This window comes from Polyodon spathula, chromosome 7 (genome assembly GCF_017654505.1).
Source record: "Polyodon spathula isolate WHYD16114869_AA chromosome 7, ASM1765450v1, whole genome shotgun sequence".
NCBI classification, from domain to species: domain Eukaryota; kingdom Metazoa; phylum Chordata; class Actinopteri; order Acipenseriformes; family Polyodontidae; genus Polyodon; species Polyodon spathula.
In genome coordinates this window covers 24,800,409-24,819,887 of record NC_054540.1, presented here as the reverse complement: position 1 = coordinate 24,819,887, position 19,479 = coordinate 24,800,409, and the positions used below count along the sequence as shown (strand labels likewise).

Genomic DNA, 19,479 nt, shown 5'->3' with positions numbered 1-19,479 from the left:
TATTTTACTTCGTAAATACTATATTATACTGCTGTTACATTTTAAAGGGTCTCTTTGAACACTTTGTTTCTGTGTTTTCCACACCAGGTACAAAGTTTTCTTTTGCACTTTTGGCAAGGCATGCCACCTCACATGCTTCCAGTTCTTGGTTCCTCTACAGTCGTCAGTATAGTTGGTGTTTGTGATTCTATACTCTACAAAGCGATTTCCGGAGTCCTCATGCCAACCGTCTTGCAGGCATTACCAGACAGGTTGGTTTTCTTCCAACTCCCTTTGGCAATGTGTCAAGTCAAATATTTTCCATAAAAAAAGGGAAATGAATAACTATCATCTAGCAGACTGCAGTTATGTACTTTAATTTATAACTATATTATATTATAACTCATGGATTTACCATTACATTATTTTGCAGATATGAGAAGCAAGCACCAGATTTGAAGAAAAAAATAGAAGCAATTTGCTGTTTTTTGGGGTGGGGGAGGGGAAGGGGCTGTTCTGGTCTTTTCATGGAATTATGTTTGCCACTGTAATACTTTTTAAATTCTATGTAATAAACGTTTTAACGGGTTCTCAGCACAGTGTAACAAGCACCAAAGTAATTATGTTTGCTGAACACAAGCACAGTGAGCATTGGCTTGTGAACAATGTTGGATCCTGTTAGGTTTATGTCTTTATTCAGCTTTAACACCCCACAAATACAGTTTTATGTTTTTATATAGTGTTGAAATAAATAAAAATTGATTTTCTGTTGTTACTGAGTAAGCCGTCCTGTTATATCAGAAATTGGCACTGCACTTGAATCTCATTAAGCTGTTTGTTTTTTCTTACTGTCAGCTTGACTCAGGTGATACGGAAGTTTGCCAGGCAGCTGGATGAGTGGTTAAAGATGGCTCTGCATGATCTTCCAGAAAACTTACGAAACATCAAGTTTGAATGTATGTAGAGAAGTAACTTCTTCTGCCTTTTCTATATATTTCTGTACAAGAATACATACTTCTCTATCTTACATACAGGCATTTCCCCAGCACTGACACCATGAGTAGAATGCAGTATATTTTGCTTGTGGTTAAATGTTTTAGTACTGGCTGGAAACATCAACGTTCTTGGTCCATAGACTAGGCTATTTCCAGGTCTGAGTCCAATTGAGCATTGCTGAATAGAGGGGGAGAGGTGGGTGAAAAGAAGACAGTCTTCAAGTATAGAGCAGTTGCAAGGTATACATGCTAGCCTGTGAAAAATCCAAAGGAATATCTATCTATCTATCTATCTATCTATCTATCTATCTATCTATCTATCTATCTATCTATCTATCTATCTTTTTAATGACATGCATCACAAATAAGCAGGTTACATTTTAAGATTCTGAACAATGAAAATGATTTGATAAAATACTGGCAGAGCATCTTGCACAGTGTTGTACATTTTGACATTATTTGGATTCCTGAATATTGTGTTCCTTATGTTTCTAGTGTCAAGAAGATTTTCTCAAATTCTTAGAAGGCAAACATCTTTAAACCACCTCTGCCAGGTAAATACATGCTGTTCATGTTAAGAGTCAGAAGGGGCAACAGGAAGCAAGTCACACATGTAAAAAATGTATTTTTTTATAAAAAAATACATATCTTATGCAGTATAAACATATTCTGTATATATGTTACTGCATGGAGATTATTTATCTCTGTTTATGTTGTCACTCTGCTGTTAAGTGTTTGAAAGTCTTCCAGTAAAATATGTAGTTTAGACCTATTTGATCTTTATTACACATTATTTATTTATTTGTTTATGTCAGTAATTTAACCCTGAGGCCCAGATATTCCTATAGAAGCATTTTATTTCTTACGACATATATTGTGTATATATATATATATATATATATATATATATATAATATATATATATATATATATATATATATATATATATATATATATATATATATATATATATATATATATTAGGGCTGTCACTCGATTAAAATCTTTGCTTATCGGGAGATTAATCCATCCACATTTTTAATAAAGGTAATGATCTTATAGCAGCTGTCCTGCATAGTAATACTTGGGAATTTAGTCTTTTTAAAAGCATTTTTATTATTGTTGTTTTTTTGTAAATGTAATACATTTTCACAGAACAACTGTTTATTCAGGCCACTGTCAGTCATATACATGAAAACACAAGACAGCTGTGCCGTGTTTCCCATTACAGCTACATACTTGGCTTCCTGTACTTCACCTTTTTATTGTATCTAGCAAAACCTGAGTCACAGAAGAGATGAAGTTGTTTTGAATCTTGTTAGAGGTACCCGAGAATACTGTGGCTATTGACAAGGGATTGCTTAACATGCTGTCGTAGAAAGTATCAAAGAAAGTAATTCGACATAATTGCCTCTATTTGAGCAATTGGTGCTTGATCGTGCCTCTGAAAGCCAGTTCTTGCTGCTCATTTTGATGTACTGTATCCCGACGCTTCTGATTATCCATTTGAACATAAATCTGGGTTTGTCCAAAAGTTTTGACTGTAACAGTGGCTCGCAAGTGACTGAGAATGCCCATGTTTTTGTGCTGACTTTGTAGATTGCTGTAGTCAGTGCTGTTCCATATCAACTTTTCTTTTTTTTTTTAATTGATAGTTACCGGTAAGCCGCGAATACCTTTAATAATTCAAATTTGGAAGTGACGAGTATATGCCTTCCCTTCTCGTATTGGGATAATCTCCAATTTTTGAAAATTGATCATAACCAAATCGACTGCGAATTCTCGATAATGCTCTATACTATGCAATATCACGCAAAATGCAACTATTTTTACAGTGTTTAGGGCAGTGGTGCACAACTCGGTCCTGGAGGGCCGGTGTCCCTGCAGGTTTTTATTCCAACTGCACCCTAAAGTACTTTATTGGACCTAATTAGAGGCTTAATTGGTCCAATTAACTAATTTAGGGTATGATTAGAACAAAAACCAAGAGGGACACCGGCCCTCCATGGCCTGAGTTGTGCACCACTGGTTTAGGGTTTAACATATTTATTACCCATCTCTGCTCACTCATGATTGGACAGCTGCAGAACCAGGGCAGATCTTTGACTCTGCTATTGGTTACTCAAGCCCGTCAGCCGAGGCAGAGAATACCTTCAACTGTTTATGTCGACTCACTTATGATTGGACTGCTGCAGAGAAAATGCAGATCTATTGGTTGGTTTTGTTTTATATACAAAAGTAAAATTCTGTATGCTTAAATTGTTTTTTTTGTTTGTTTTTGTTTTGTTTTTGTTTTGTTTTACAACCACAAATGTGGTATTTGTAAATAAACCATACATATTTTTATTTCATTAAGATCTAGTCATTTTAATGTGTTATTTCTGAAGGCCTCCAGAACAGTAATCCATAGTGCGGACATAACATTCCAAATGTTGGAGGACTGGAGAAATGTGGATCTGAATAGCATTACCAAGCAGACTCTGTATACAATGGAGGATTCAAGGGAGGAACACAGAAAACTTATTATACAATGTAAGTACACATTCTTCAATGAGTCTATTATTACATTGTATAGATTGAATATAGATAAGGTTCAATCTTATTTTCAATAATGTATAATATATGTAATACTGTAGATGTAATTATTGTCCTTTTTGGAACTATAAATGAATTCCCACGCCCGCCAAAGTCAACCTTTGGTCACATTGAGCTAAAGGTTAAACAACTTTATTCTCTTGTGTTTTTCAACACCCCAGGGATCATCTCAAATTAATTTCAAGCTTGACTTTTGTATTGATCATTTGGGGTCAGAGTGCAATAATTTGCAGTGTGACTTGCCGACACATCTGAAACTGGACATTGAACATCAGACCTTGACACAAACAAATGACAAAATAATATTTATAAAACAATCAGAATGTAGTATTTTCCTTACAATCTTCTTCTTCTTCTTCTTCTTCTTCTTCTTCTTCTTCTTCTTCTTCTTCTTCTTCTTCTTCTTCTTCTTCTTCTTCTTCTTCTTCTTCAAAATACTCCATAGACTGTAGATGATCTCTGTTTAAATGAGATCACATGAATTTGGAATAGCAGGTAGATCCGGTCACTGATTGTGACTTTAGTGATCTTGTTACTGCTCCTGTGTTAACTCCTTTGTGGTGTTGTATTTTTTTCATCAGTGTATCAGGAATTTGACCATCTTTTGGAAGAGCAGTCACCCATTGAATCCTACATAGAATGGTTGGATTCCATGGTGGACAGCTGCGTTGTCAAGGTCAGTACACAGACACCATAGAGGTGTTCCATATTTATTCAAAAGTATAGAAGCTTACTGATATAGAGTTTGGGTATAAATATACACATACTATAATAGTCTCTGCTAAATTACTATTGTTTATGGAAAAAAAATTTAGCACTTTCTGGCATCTTTATTTGTGAACCTTCCTTACACAGTATTCTGTAGCGCTTGGCCATAGGTTCACCTAAAAGCAGTCTGAGTTTCCATAGAAACCTTCTGAGACCATACAGATAAATGAAAAAGCTCTACAAGGGCAAATTAAAAAGTAAGTAGCAGGATTCCAAAAAATATAGCGTTATACGTCCCCATGTGTTGCTACAGCTGTTTAAATAACGTACCTGTGACAGGTATGACAGAGTGGTGATGTCAAGCCAAAAGCGGGAAGAAACATAGAGGCAGTACAGCAGGCAAAAAGACGCAGTGTGCGCCGTTTATTTAAATGCAAAAATAAATCAACCAGTTTTAATCAAACAGAAACACTTGCTCACCGAGAGAAACAAAAGGTTCAAACAAAAACAATAATCACGAACACTAAAAAAACCCATATAGGTTAGGCTGGGCAGTCGCCATCGCTGTTCCTATATTTTAGTAGTTTACTTTTACTTTTAAACTGCTTTTTCTTCTCCTCGCTCGCTCCCATTCCTCCTCTCGAACACCCACCCCGAGTGCAGAGAGCTGCAGGCTTTTATCGAGGTGCACAAGTTTATTAATATGGCTTCCCATCCATGCTGCAAAACAAAACATATGGCTATGCTGTCAATACATTTACAAATAAATAAATCATAAAACAAAAATAAAGAATAGCACAAATGAGACTCAGGTGTGGAGGGGAGACCCAGTTCTAAAAATAAATAAACAAATGCATGTACAGGGCTCCGCGCCCTGTTACAATACCTGTAATTTTTCTTTTCATTGTTAATATCATGACAACTTTTTGCACCTTTAACTTTAAAGTCTGTTTCAAAGCTCTTTTCAGAATGTTTGCTCTAGTGCACTGATAATGTAAGGATTATTGCCCGCATTGTCAGTAACATCCATGATGTGGTACAGAACAGAAAAGCCAGAGCACTTGTTTCGTTCTTCCTGCAGTGATTTAGAGGACAGATCTCAAACCCCAGTGTACTGGAGCAGACATATTGAAAAGAGCTTTGAAACAGACGTTAAAGTTATCAGTGCAAAGTTGTCAGGATGTTAACAATGAAAAGAAAAATTAGAGGTATGTTATTTAAACAGTTGTAGCAACACGTGGGGACATATAATGCTCTTTAAGTTTCTTAATGTTTTTTGGGGTTTTTTTTTCTAATGTAAATGCTCATTTGTCATATGCCATTTAGGTATCTGGAAAAATACCTGGCTCCCTAAAGAAAGTTGCCCAGCAGTTCCTTTTAATGTGGTCCTGCTTTGGAACAAGAGTCATCAGGGATATGACTTTGCACAGCGCTCCTAGCTTTGGTAAGTGATGTTCATTTATTGTAGTATGGGACTGATCCCTCATTGCAAATTGAGGTTTCTAGCCATTTTTGAGGTTTCTGGCCGTTTGTGAGGTTTCTAGCCCTCTCATTTTGTGGATTGAAACTATCTTTAAGTGTCAGGACATTCCTCACTGATTGCACACTCAATGACCTCAACCCTTGATACTGAAAAATAATGTTCCTTTTTTAGATGTACATATATTGAACATTTAAACATATTTTTATGCTTACCAAAATAGCCTTTAACTGATTGATAAATCAAGTAATATAAAGAAAGAAAGACAAAGGGATTCAAAGTTGTCTATTTAGTGGTATGGTTAGGAAAGTGCTCCGTTACTTAATATTTAAGGCACTTTCCAAGCGTTGGATGACAAAGCCTTCTTTATCATTCTGTCTTTTTTTATTAAAAAAAAAATATGCTCTGCCGAATTAGGATAGATTTAAAATGGTGCCATTTTGTGGTGTATTTAATTAACTGTATTCTCAAATAGAAAAGTAACCTCCTTAGTACTGTACATGCTATATAGCATCCTGTGATCTATGCAGATAGGATTAGGGGTGAAAATAAACAGGTTTATTCCAGCTCAAAATGCTCAATCATCTGATTATGGTATAGACCTTTAATGACCAGTAAGACTTCCTGAGCAGCGAGATACTGGTGGACAAAAGCTGCAACCCCCTTACTCTGTCTGTGCATATCAAAGACACAGCTGGTGGCAGCGTTTTGATAAAGCAGACCCCCTATATGAAAACAGCTAATTAACAATAGGCAGCCCCCCACCCCACCCCTTTCCAGTCTGTATATTTTAGTGTTTTATGATACTTGTGTATCAGTCTGCTCTTTGTGACTAGCCGTTGGTGGAGTGGCCATTACAATATGGTGATTGTATTATTCCCCTTAACAGCACACAGTCTCTTTCAAAGCCAATTTAGTCCTGCGGTCAGCTGGGGGAATTTGCTATTTTCAGCTGCAGTACTTCTTTATTTTCAAGAGGCAAAAGCTGCCCCACTGAAACAGCATCAACAACAGAGATGAGTTTTGCTGAATTGGTAGTTCTAACCTGAAAATGCCCCAACCAATCCCTAATGATCTAAACTCTTAAAGTTTTGCCTGTTAAACCTGAAAGTTTTTGGTCAAAGGCAGCTAAAATGCTACTGATCTAAGGAGAAATAAAAAGTAACAGTAAATTCTGCAATTATACTGTAGATGAATTGCATTCATACACATATACACCATAACATGTTACTATTATGTATTTCTGCAATAGAATATCACGTGCAGTTAATAACGTGCAGAACAGTTTTTATTTCATATTATGACTATGAGTCTCAGAATATTCAAACACCTCTAAAACAGATGTCCTATTAAAATATATAATAATGAATTCCTTCTAATCTTAGCAGATCTGTGGTTCTGGCTGGGAATCCAAACCTATTCAGGCTTCTATTGCTGTTCCCTGAAAAACTCACACCTGCTACTATTCAGACTCCTTGTGATCCCTCTGGCAAATCTTTGATTGCATTAATCCTCTGCCCTTGAAATCCCTATAATACAGCTCTGTTCTAGCAAGTTTTATTTCTTGTGTGCTGTTAAATCCTTTCAAATCTAAGCTACACATTTGTCCCAAATAGTTTTGAAGTTTCAGCAGCTCCTAAAGCTTTCTTTTTTTTTGTGCAGGTTCCTTTCACCTTATCCACTTAATGTTCGATGACTATGTTCTTTATGTGTTGGAGTCTCTCCATTGTCAGGAAAGAGCGAACGAACTTATGAGAGCGATGAAGGCAGAAGGAAGCACAGGTGAGAAAAACACGGAATGTGCAGCCTGTATATTCATGAAAAATAAAATACTTTTAATGAAAAGTCTTTATTGATTGCTTTTGCACACTTGTTCTGAGTGAATATTATTTTATAGGTTTATGTAAGCTCTCCTACCGCTAAATTATTGATTTCTCACATTTTTCTGACAGTGAGTTTGTAAAGTAGGATAAGCTGATCCGTGTACTAGATGTACAACATAAGTTCTGAGTAATGTCAAAACAGGTTAATCTGTTTATGCTCTACATTTAGTGTTCCGCATTTCCGGTTTATTCCGCATTTTACCAAAAAATTACAGGAATGGCTGGGCAACAGGATTTATGTCAGATTTTTTGTCTACTACTCAGTATTTTCCCAGTACTATTTTTTAGGAAATACACAATATTTTCATTAAAATGCTCTTTTATTTTGGCTCTGACATTGTAATAAGCAGTCCTATACTGTATCCGATCATACAGCATGTACATTTAGACAGAGGATCAAGTAACTTTCAAAAGTTGCACGTGATTGGTTCTCGGTTGCTTTACAAACACATTATCACCTGATTCTGTTGGCCATTGGCCAATGGCCAATCAAAGTTTGATTATTGTGGCAAGTGCTGGATTTAGTAACTAGCTTGATCAAAAACTAAATTGAAATATTTACTCGAAAATATAATATTTTGAGTGGATGAGGAATGGGGAGAAAATGTAAATCTGTTTATAAATATTCAAAAGAAAACAATGTTTCAAAGTATACAAAAACCAAATAGCAGAAGTAGGTCACATAAGGCAGAGGATGCATTGTGCTCCAAATACTAATGCATTGAGGTACATATTCGTGCTGACAAAATAAAAGAACATACTGAAACTAAGCGACATGTTAAACTAAAACAAGAAAGTGAACTGAGAGACAAGCAATCAATTTCTACGACTTTTACACAAGCTTTAATAAAAGAGAGCGCAGATTGACTGTTAATGAGTTTTTCAAAGCTCTATGCTTTGCTGGACAGCCACTGTTTATTGCAAAGGAGTATGTATTGGTGACTTTGTGCAACAGCCCATCAGCTAAACACTGCCTAACACCGACAATCTTAATCGTAACTATTTGACAGAAAATGATGATGCTTTAGTTGATACTTTGTAAACTGGAACGCATTGATGGAAATGTCCAGTGTGATTTTTGATGCATCTCCCAATGCCTTGGACCATCCAGTTCTGTCAATTTTCTTTTTTTTTTACGATTTAAAGGCAAATAAGTCTAGCTTATTTTGTGCTGATGTCACATTCATACCTTCTGCAGATACTATCTCCGTCAGCACAGCGATTGACAAAATGTTCACAAAATACCAGGTAACTAGGGAAAATGTGGCCTCCATTTGCAAAGATTCTGCTTCATCATACATCCCAGGGGCATTAAACTTAATCAAAAAACAGAACTGCTACGCATCATATTCCGCATGTAAAGTGTGTATACTGAGATTTTTACCCCTGGTTTTTATATATGTTTCAATTAAAAAACACAGTTTTAACAATTTTTTCCCTATTTATCCCGGGAAAAATGTGTTAAGATAAAAACTGAAAATGCAGAACATTATGTATACTATACATTTTTCATACATACACATCATTAAGGCTGTATACATACTTCCAGACTGTGGCTGATGAATCACTGAAATCCTAAGATCAAGCAATAAACCCTTAGCTTACGGTTCTTAAGATCAAAGCATCAATCCTACTGTTGAAAAATATTTGAATAGAAAAAACTTTCTTATAATAATTATGGCAGTTATAGCTTGTCTTTCAAAATAATTAATTTTAAGTTAAGAATCATACATCTGTTACCAGACACATTTTGTATGAAGTTCAAGTTATAGTGTAGCAATTATGATAGTTGCAATGCTAAGTAAACAAAAAAAAAAAAAAAAAATCAATTAACTTACTTAGTTTACCAACATAAACTTAATTTAATTAGTAGTACTGGTAGCATGTTTGCACAACTTTAGTGAAGCACATTAAAGAGCAAGTAGTGAAGTTCTGAAAAATATAATAACGTACCTGTCATTTTTCTTTTCATTGTTAATATCATGACAACTTTTTGCACCTTTAACTTTAAAGTCTGTTTCAAAGCTCTTTTCAGAATGTTTGCTCTAGTGCACTGATAGTGTAAGGATTATTGTCCACATTGTCAAACAGGTAACACAGCAATAATATCCATGATCTGATACGGAACAGAAAAGCCAGAGAACTTCTTGTTATTTTTCTGCAGTGATTTAGAGGACAGATCTCAAACCCGAGTGCACTAGAGCGGCCATTTTGAAACAGACTTTAAAGCGATAAGTGTAAAAAGTAGCCAAGATGTTAACAATGAAAAGAAAAATCACAGCTACGTTACTTAATCAGCAACACGTGTGGACGTGTAACATTATATTTTTCGGAACCCCGCTACTTACTCTTTAAGGAATCAATTTTGTGCTGAGAAACATTAAACAATTACATTTAACCATGGATCTATACAATAAAAAACAGAGATGACCATAAAACATTCCAGTTACATATACTGGAAACCCAGATGGTCACGATTAGGTAAGTAAAATTGGAAAAATTCTGAATTATTATTCCAAAATCTTACAAAGTCATAACACCCTTTTTAGTGCAATGTACATTTAATTATGAGTATATTCTTATGATGAATGCTATATGATCTATTACCATAGCCCCTCCTTAATTACCATCAATTGACACCCATTGGCACTGCTCTTAGAATATGTTGTAAACCCATGTCAAAATAAAAAAAGAAAAGATCAATGGATTCTTTTTTTTCAGGACTAATAGCGTGACAATCATAGAGTGCTACCACTATTTTCATTGTAAATGTAGCCATTTCGTACAAGCTAAATATATAAACAATTATTGTTGACACTGTGATAAAACTGTTAGCAAAAAATATTAATATAGGATCCTAGTATTAATAGGGATTTGAGAGATAAATCATGTTCTATAAAAATGTTGTGATGTACTACCAAAAATATATCATTTATGAAAGTTGACCATTGTATCTATATTTCGTTTCCAGCAGACACAGGGGAAGAAATAATGTTAACAGAACCAACCCCTCCTTCTCCTTCACCGGGACCCTACTCTCCTGCTAAATCTGTCACATCTGCAGAAATCACCTCGGCTCCATCTCCTGGGAACAGTCACTCCCCAGAATATACAATCGTGACAACTACATCAGGTAAGAAGGTTTGAAAAATATATATACTCTTTCACTAATTCACGTTTGTTCTTTGGAGGCAGTATAAAGCAGAAAAAGTATCCAGGCATTCAAAATGACAGAATGTTATGCTTTAAAGTCACTAAGAACCCATCATTCCAGCTTGCATGTTTGCTGCTAATTGTGTTGCAGTATTTGTAAAATGTGCACCCAAGCTGATTGATTCTGTGTTGGTGGGAATTGACTGATGGTAAGTCTGTAGCATATTAGAAAAGTGACTGATACACCACTGACTCAACCATCAGTATTTACTATAGAAATATATTAAACCAAGCCACTCTTACTTGTTGCATAATGATTGATCTGCTAGTTATGGGTGAGCTCATTATCCCACCGAACAGAACTGATAATGGGTTAAGGAATGGATGCAGGCCCAGTGCTGGTGACAGATTAGATTTGTTGTCTCAGTCAGGTGGTAAAAATATTTGTCAGTAGGTGTTATAGAGCACCATTACTTTAGAAATAGACACACACACACACAAGTTGAACTCATTTTATAGGTATTGTCATCTAAGCATGCTATAGCCTTAGGAAGGATAAAATATGTGCATTACTTAGGTCAAATGATTTGCTTGTTAAAGAACTGGATATTAATATTCAAATAATTATTTCCCTGGCTAAGGACAGACTGATGTAATTATAAAATGTATCTTTAATATGCTACATTTTTTTACAAAAAGGTATAAAACTAAAGCCATGCGGTACTCTTTTTAAAATAAAGTATTTTTTAGTAGGTGCTGTTCAATCATATACATGGTCCCTTACGTATACAGTGACAACAGCAGGAAATAACCCATCTGATGCCGGCCAGCAGCTACCCTGTATGAGAAGCAGTCAGTTACCTCCATCTTCTAGCACACACAGGATGCCAGTCTACCCACACAGGGAAGAACACGGGTATGTATGGCAATTAAAATGTTCCTGCTTATGAAATTAGGTAACATTTATTCATATTTTAATCACAGAGACTAAGGTGTTTATAGCATATAAAATGCTGTTTATTGCATATGATATAATAAACTGAATAAATGTGGTGTAACATTAGGTTACGTATGAAGTTACTGGGTGTCTGTAATTACATAGTAATAATGTAGTTGCAATGTACTATAGTTATATAACTACATAATTGTGTGCTAGGCTTAGCTTCCCTAACCCACACTTATATAATAAGAGGCATCCTGCATACAATGTATTCATAGGTTGCAACAATTTATAGGTTAGGTTTAAGGGAACGGATTGGGGCTAGTTATTATTTATGAACATATAAGTAAAGGTGATGACTTTATATCCAAATTGTATTTACTGAGTTATTACTTGTATGTAATAATATGTACCAAACATATTTGTTTTATTTAATTACCACATAATTGTGGATGGGGTCCAAATCACATCAACTGAAACACTGAAAGAATTAGGCTCCAGTTTTTTTTTTGTTTGTTTTTTTTTTGTTTTGTTTTTGGGGGAGGATCAGGTTTGGTTATACTGTGTAACATAACATTGTTTTATAAATTATTATTTTGGATTTTTTTTTTTTTTTTAATTTGTATTATTATGTTTCAGGTATACAGGTGGATACAACTATGGAAGCTACAGCAACCAGCACCACCATCCAATCCAGAGCCAGTACGCAGCTCTTCCACATGAACCTGGCATCACAGCACCTCTGCACTACCCAGCATACCACAGGAGCACCTCACAGGTGAGTCTTCTAGTAACTGTGAACATAGGGAAGTATTACTTTGATTTGCTGCACATTACAGAAATGTAAAGTAAAAAATGTAAACATGAAACCACCTTATTAAAAAAAAAAAAAAAGCCCCGGAGAAAAAAATGTGTCGGGACACCACTCAACAAAACCCCTCTGGCAGCTTAATGGATCCCATACTGAGTCCAATTAAATACAAGGTTAATGTGTTAAACATTTAGTAATGCCTTAAACTGACCACCAATTTCATTCACACACAAGCTCTTTCATAGTGCTGATTCCAGTTAGGACCCCTGATAAGACAGTCAGTCCATTACAGCAATATTTAGGTGCTGTAAGTTCTAAAGGACTTTATATACATACAAATCATGCTCCAGATAAGGTTTTGGGTCACTGAGTAACTTACTTTCAGTAAATACTGTACATATTTTAAAACTTAGCATTAACTACAGCCTTGCATTTTAACAGTAATTTTACTTTAAATTACTGTACAAAAACTTGGTCTTACAATGAGAATAAAAACAAAAAGTATGTGTATTTGCTTTACTGACTACAAACAATATGGCTGTGAAGCAAATAAACACATAAACAGATTTTTGTTTTGCTGCAGATGGAATATATTTAACAAAAGGCCTGCTTATCTGGAGCGCTGCATAGATATATTTTCTTTCAGCTTTTTATATGACTCTACTGCATATTCTCCAATTCACAAGCTCATAAAACAAAGTTCTGAAATGTAAAACCTGATTATTTATTCAGAGGGCGGTGTTACTACAGTCTGAATTCCAAACTCGCTCTTGAAGGTTGAATTTTACGCACCCTGTAAATCAGGAAGGAATTTGAATGCAGACGTTGGCCAAAGCAAGCCTATTAACATGCAAATTCTGCTTTTAAATTAACAATGAATTGCACCCTCAGCTGCAGGGATATTGTAAAGCATTTAAAACACACTATTCACAGAAATCAAGCTTTTATGTAGCTGGAATGCTGTGAAATATTTGTCTTGATAAATAGTCATTCTTTGGTGAGCCTACTGGAATGGGCATGGAAGGTTTACAGAAAAGGCATTTCCTGAACAAAATTGAATTAAAATTAATAATAAATAAATTTAAACAGCTGAATCTGGGGAATTCCCTAACTTTCATAATTTGGATCTGAATTAATGCAAGATAGATTACAAAAACATTATGCAACAGTGTCAATGCTTGATGTATTTCATCAGTAGTGCTTAGTTATAAAATGAAGACACATTTTAAATCAGATTTACAATATTGGTCTGCATCTACAACTAGAAAGCCAAAGATGCAGTCAGCCAAGGCGGGAGAGAGAGAGAGAGAGAGAGAGAGAGAGAGAGAGAGAGAGAGAGAGAGAGAGAGAGAGAGAGAGAGAGAGAGTAGGGGGAAGAGGATCAGGGGGTTTTGTCTACTGTTAGCAAGAGCGAGTGTGAGTTGACCCTTATAATGGTAATTTCCTGTCAAGGGCCCTCCAACAAACATTGCCTTTGTGCTTGGAAAAGATCAGTAGGCCTCAGTGTTTTGAGCCCAACGTGCTTAAGCACTCTTCATAAACCGGATGCGTAGTGTGAAAGGTGATTGTGCCAGTATGGGCAAGCATCCGTGCAGATGGCTGTACTTTGGACTGCTTTTCCCAGACTCAATAGATGTTTCATTGGCTGAGCTGATAGTCAGGAACAGGGCAAGGGGACGATTATTAAAATATTGTTCACTGCTCATGAACAAGGAGTCCCTGGCTTGCTGTGCAATTATCTGACCCAGACTGACGTTTTTTTTCCATGATTCGTTCACTCACAATAGAATTAACTGTAGAACTGTTTATATTTAGAAGGTCAAGATTTTTTCTATACATTTATATTTGGTACAAAGTGTCTAGTTAAAGCTAAAAGGAGCTTTAATTAGGGAAAAGATGGAAAAGATCTGAAATTTAAGATTACAAGTATTCTTCTCAGTTTTAGCTGTATGTTGCCCTGACCGAAAAACATTCTGAGTAATTACTAGATTCTTTAATGTTGTTTCTCTGCATTTGTTACAATGTGTGCAGGTTAGAATTTCTATACTTCAGAAAATAAAAAAATGCTAAAGCAAACACATCTAATACATTGAAACAGTTATAAAGTAAGATATTTTTTAACAAGATAGGTCAAGACAGGTGTGTGTTTAGGACATAGTGGGATACAGTTTGTTCATTCTTCACCACTAGTAAAATCCAGATAGATTAATGTAATATTTTGTATACTGAAGTGTATGACACTAATGTAGATTAATGTGGTTATTTTAACAGTACCCCCTCAATAGTCAGATGACTCGGATGGAGCCTTGCCTAATGAGTGGTACCGCAAGACTGCACCCCACACCTGTGACCCCACGGTGGCCTGACGTCCCATCAGCAAACAACTGCTACACCAGCCCGCCAATGCACTCCTCTAGATATGTCAACGCCAGTGATATGTACACGCCCCTGGCACCCCGCAGGAACTCTGAATACGAACATGTGCAACACTTCCCGGGCTTTGCTTACATAAATGGGGAGGCCACGACAGGATGGGCAAAATAAACCTTTCTTGATATGGACTTCAGTGCACACCTGCTCATTCTAGAACACTCCCATTAAATGACAATGGATGTGGAGGACATACAAACTATATTTTATAAAGGACTGTCCATATAATGCCTGCTGGAACCTCTAATATTGTTGTATTCTGGATATCCTCTGGAACTTTTTGAAGACCAGCATTTGTCATTAATCTGACCTTGATCACGGAAAAACAAATGAATGCAAATGTATAACTAAATAGCAAATCTCTGCCATGGACCAGTACAGAAAACTTCACCATTCACTGTTTAAACCACTTAACCCTTCGAACAGCAAACATAGGGCTACACGGAAGGTGAGAAATGGTGAAAAGGCACCCCACAGACATAAACGTGGTTAACTTATAATTTAAAGCAAGAAAACACAAAACTGGTTTATATTATTATTTAATAATTTCTTCATTAAATAAATGTTGTTTTGGAATGCTAAGCATATATTTTATTTATTTATTTTTGAAAAACAAATTGTGCTATCAACAGTCAATGTCTTTAAAATTTCACAAACACAGATATAAACTACAAAAATTGTATTGTACATGGAAACTCAACATGTACCAAATCTACTAAATATCCAAACAAACAATTTGTTAACAAATACCTGTGCTTCAATATGAAGTTGCAGCTTTGGTCTTTTTAGCAAAAAAAACCCCAAAATAACCAAAAAACACTTGGATAAATAACAAGAAAGGCTCCAACCCTCGAAGAATAATAATAAAAAAAGAATTCCAATTCAAGTAGCGCCCTTATCAAAGTTCTGTAGATGGGGGCATATTTACTCCAAAAGCCCTGTCGTTTCTATCAGTCGTCAGTGGTATTGCCTTTTTTTGCAACTCATGGAATAAAATCATATTTTGTAATATTACACTGTAGCAGGTAATCAGCAGGATACTGTAAATAATGCAGTGATAAAATATACTGCTAGAAATTCATATATTATACACACATAGTTTCATGACAATGGCTATTTGCTAGAAAACAAAATATGTGGGACTAAATCAGTAATTTTAGTGATACATCTTTATACATCTCCCCAGCACCCCTACAACTCTGAACAATTTACTATGCCAGTAAGCAGGAGCTGTGATTGTGATTGTTGATTTTTTGGAACCAGCAGAAGACAGAAAGGGGGTGCAAATGCTCCCCAAACATTGACCATGTGCACTTTGATGAAGCATTACTCCAGTTTCCTGAGATGCACAAAGATGAGCTTGGTATCAAAATGGTAATCGATTAACGTTTAATCACTTCAGACATGAGATATGTTCATTTTAAACACGCTGAGGTGCATTTTTCAACCCTTGCCTCTGACAAAGGGTTAACTGCTCTTACCTGATGTGTTATTGGAATGTCCCCTGGGATCTAAACATAATTTTCTAAGTAAAGCATGGATTATGTTGAGGTCCCTTTTCATCAACAATGATGACACTTTTACCATTGTAGAGCACTAAATCTGGGCCAAAGTATGCCTTTTCATTGACTAAGCATTGCAAGAGCCAATACTGAATTTTGTACCTATTCAAAATGTGCCATGTCCTTACACTCTTAAGGAGAAAACTTTACTCAAGGAATACCCAGTTTACACCTAATTGAATCACAAGAGCCAAGTTTACAAGAAGAAGCGGTGGAATATTTGGCCTTGCTGTTGCTAGCAATGAACACATTAGTGTTTATCCACACAAAGCCAGTATTTGCTTTCTTCACTGCCACCTGTTGTCTGCACAAGTGGGGGGCTTTGGCTTACATCTAACTTGCTGTGCATATCACTGCACCTTTTGTTGCTGTTTTGTTTTTATTTTTGTATCTCTCCCATCAAGAATCTGAGAAAGTGTGTCTCTTACAAGGATTGAGTACTGCCTTAATACTTATCTCAGACCTTCTTGAACTTTGTACAATCCACTATGTGACAGTGCTGAGCCAATCATATTTGTCTCAAGGGGAAAAGGGATTTGTTTATGGGCAAAAAGACTAATCTTGAAGAGGTCTGGTCTTAATACTTTATAGAAGGTTATATACTCAAACTGACACTGGGCACCTAAATCTTATTATAATGACAGTATTGTAAACGCTACTTTACAGATTTTTCTAATGTCTAAAAAGATATATATATATATATATATATATATATTATCTATATATATAAATATATATATATATATATAAAGCTGTGCCTTTGAAAATATATTGTGTTACATTTCAAAAGTTGTATTGTTGTATTTCTGAGAGAACTTACTGTAGACATATTTTTCTGTCACCTTTGTAACTTTGTGTGTTTTTGTTTGTTTTGTTTCCGTGGATGTTAGGTAAAGATTAACCTATAGTTTGTGTATTATAAAATGCACTCAGCAACTATTGTGGACCTATTACCCTATGGGTAAGAATTAAAAAGGAATTGGAAATATAACATTAAGAACATTAGTCACTTTTTATGTAAATAAAAGCACTCATAGCAACCACTGTGATGACCATGACCATGGATTCAATTGAGATATGTGGTAATATTTGTACAGGTTGATACATAAAGATACATAAAGAACTTTAAAATTTAAATAAAGATGTTAAAATTAAAATACATTTCACCTGTGCCTTATTTTGTGGGTTACTGATTGACCCATGTCATACCAATATACTATGTAAATCAATTCTAAGTTTAGATGCATTTTTGAATGATTGAGATCAAATAACTGCATCATCAGGTGCATTTTATGTTACAGATGAAAGATGCACACACAACATGTATCTGGAAATGCACCACCAAAATTGCACTGACTAAAGTAAGAATATATTTAAAGGAAACGTGGGACTAATTAACAGTTACAATTAACCGACTCTAACCTACTCATCACTAACATTTATTACAGATACAGAAAGTGCTCTTTAATTTATGTTTCTACATCCCAGGTAATGTATAATATGGACAACATTTCCATTTACATACAGTATTACATCACAGGAAAGGCCACTATTAGAAAGCAGTTAGTTTCAGTGCAGTCTGCAGTTGATATAAACTGAATTTAATTAAATTTTACTATGAATAATTATTAGTTAACCAATATTTAAGGTACCTTAAGATTTTTTTTTTTTTTTTAAGATTTAATACATTTTTCATGGATAATCATTTTTCATCATTACTGTGGGGTACTTAATAGGCATCTATTAAAATACTAATGAAAAAGGGCTGCAGTATATTTAATCTTATTGGGGAGATTCAAGAAATTGGGTTTGTTTGAATCATAGGATCTCAGCTCTAATGATCTTCGTTGTTTAATTTAAATGACTGTTAGTACCTTGTTTTTGTTATATAGTCTTCATAAAAAAGTAGTCAATGAATTCTTAATGTGACAGTTTCATCATTGACAACTTTTATCATAGTCAACAACCAATCCATAATTTCAAGATTTATGTAAATTATAAAGTACATTTGTTCAGATAAAGAATACAACTTCTGTAACTTGTAATTCACATTATACTAGACATAATGCAAGCTTTAAAAATTAAACTTTGCAGTTGACACGTTTTTTCTCTTTCCATTTTTTTATGTGGTTTATTTAGATTCATACTGTAAAGAACCCCAGACACAGCGCTGAAATTCCAGAAATTCAAATATGTTCCAATGTTCGGGAGAAGTCGTATATATATATATATATATATATTATATATATATATATATATATATATATATATATATATATATATATATATATATATCTATTAATAAACACAGAATGCTGATCAAAATGTTCCAGCATTATACAGTTGCATATTGGATTTGTTCAACTCCATTGTTGAATACTAGTTTGTATAATGTTCTTGTAAAGCTAACTTATCAGATGTTGGGAGTCATTTAGTCATATAGAAAGAACCTGTCCTTCAAATATCAGGTCCCTCAACATGGAGAGTGGAAAATCAATTAATTTCACTTCTTTTTCAAGCTTTTTTAATTTTATTTTTTTATTACCCATAGCTCAATTGTAGAAAGGCTCAGTGGGGTATAAGTATTAAGACAGGCATAGTGTGGAAATAATTACTTTTCTAAGGGAAATCTTTCCCACTGTTAGGGTCAGTGCCCTTCAGCACAATGACCTTTGACCTTATAACCCCATAGTTTTCATAGAGGCTAACCCCTTACCCAAGACCTCACATACAGCAGTTCTATAAAGTTCACCACCAAGGGCTGCTCACAGGGCTTGGATAAACTTTTGAACATGGGAAAAGTACACTATCTTATGGCTTATATCATTTTTCAGTGTGGTATAGTACTTTTTACATTAGCATCCATGTTATTCTCGTTCTTTTGTTGAAAATGTCTACAGAAAATATCCTCTTGAATTTGTGGATACTTGGAATCAAATAAGC

General features: G+C 35.0%; 1 protein-coding gene across 3 annotated transcripts in view; it reads left to right on the top strand.

Moving 5' to 3' along the window:
- LOC121318405 (transcription factor RFX4-like) overlaps positions 1–17,187 on the top strand; it is a 29,121-nt gene extending 11,934 nt beyond the window's left edge. The window contains exons 8-18 of one of the 3 annotated variants that reach the window (XM_041255022.1): positions 88–251; positions 835–935; positions 1,470–1,528; positions 3,362–3,506; positions 4,151–4,245; positions 5,604–5,721; positions 7,420–7,539; positions 10,612–10,773; positions 11,547–11,709; positions 12,373–12,511; positions 14,816–17,187. In XM_041255022.1, coding sequence (XP_041110956.1) covers positions 88–251; positions 835–935; positions 1,470–1,528; positions 3,362–3,506; positions 4,151–4,245; positions 5,604–5,721; positions 7,420–7,539; positions 10,612–10,773; positions 11,547–11,709; positions 12,373–12,511; positions 14,816–15,088 — 1,539 coding nt within the window. In that variant the 3' untranslated portion in view covers positions 15,089–17,187. Of the gene's footprint in view, positions 1–87; positions 252–834; positions 936–1,469; positions 1,529–3,361; positions 3,507–4,150; positions 4,246–5,603; positions 5,722–7,419; positions 7,540–10,611; positions 10,774–11,543; positions 11,710–12,372; positions 12,512–14,815 lie in introns of all 3 variants that reach the window. The other 2 variants (XM_041255024.1, XM_041255021.1) reach the window with 2 other exon arrangements.
- Positions 17,188–19,479: the final 2,292 nt, after the last annotated feature.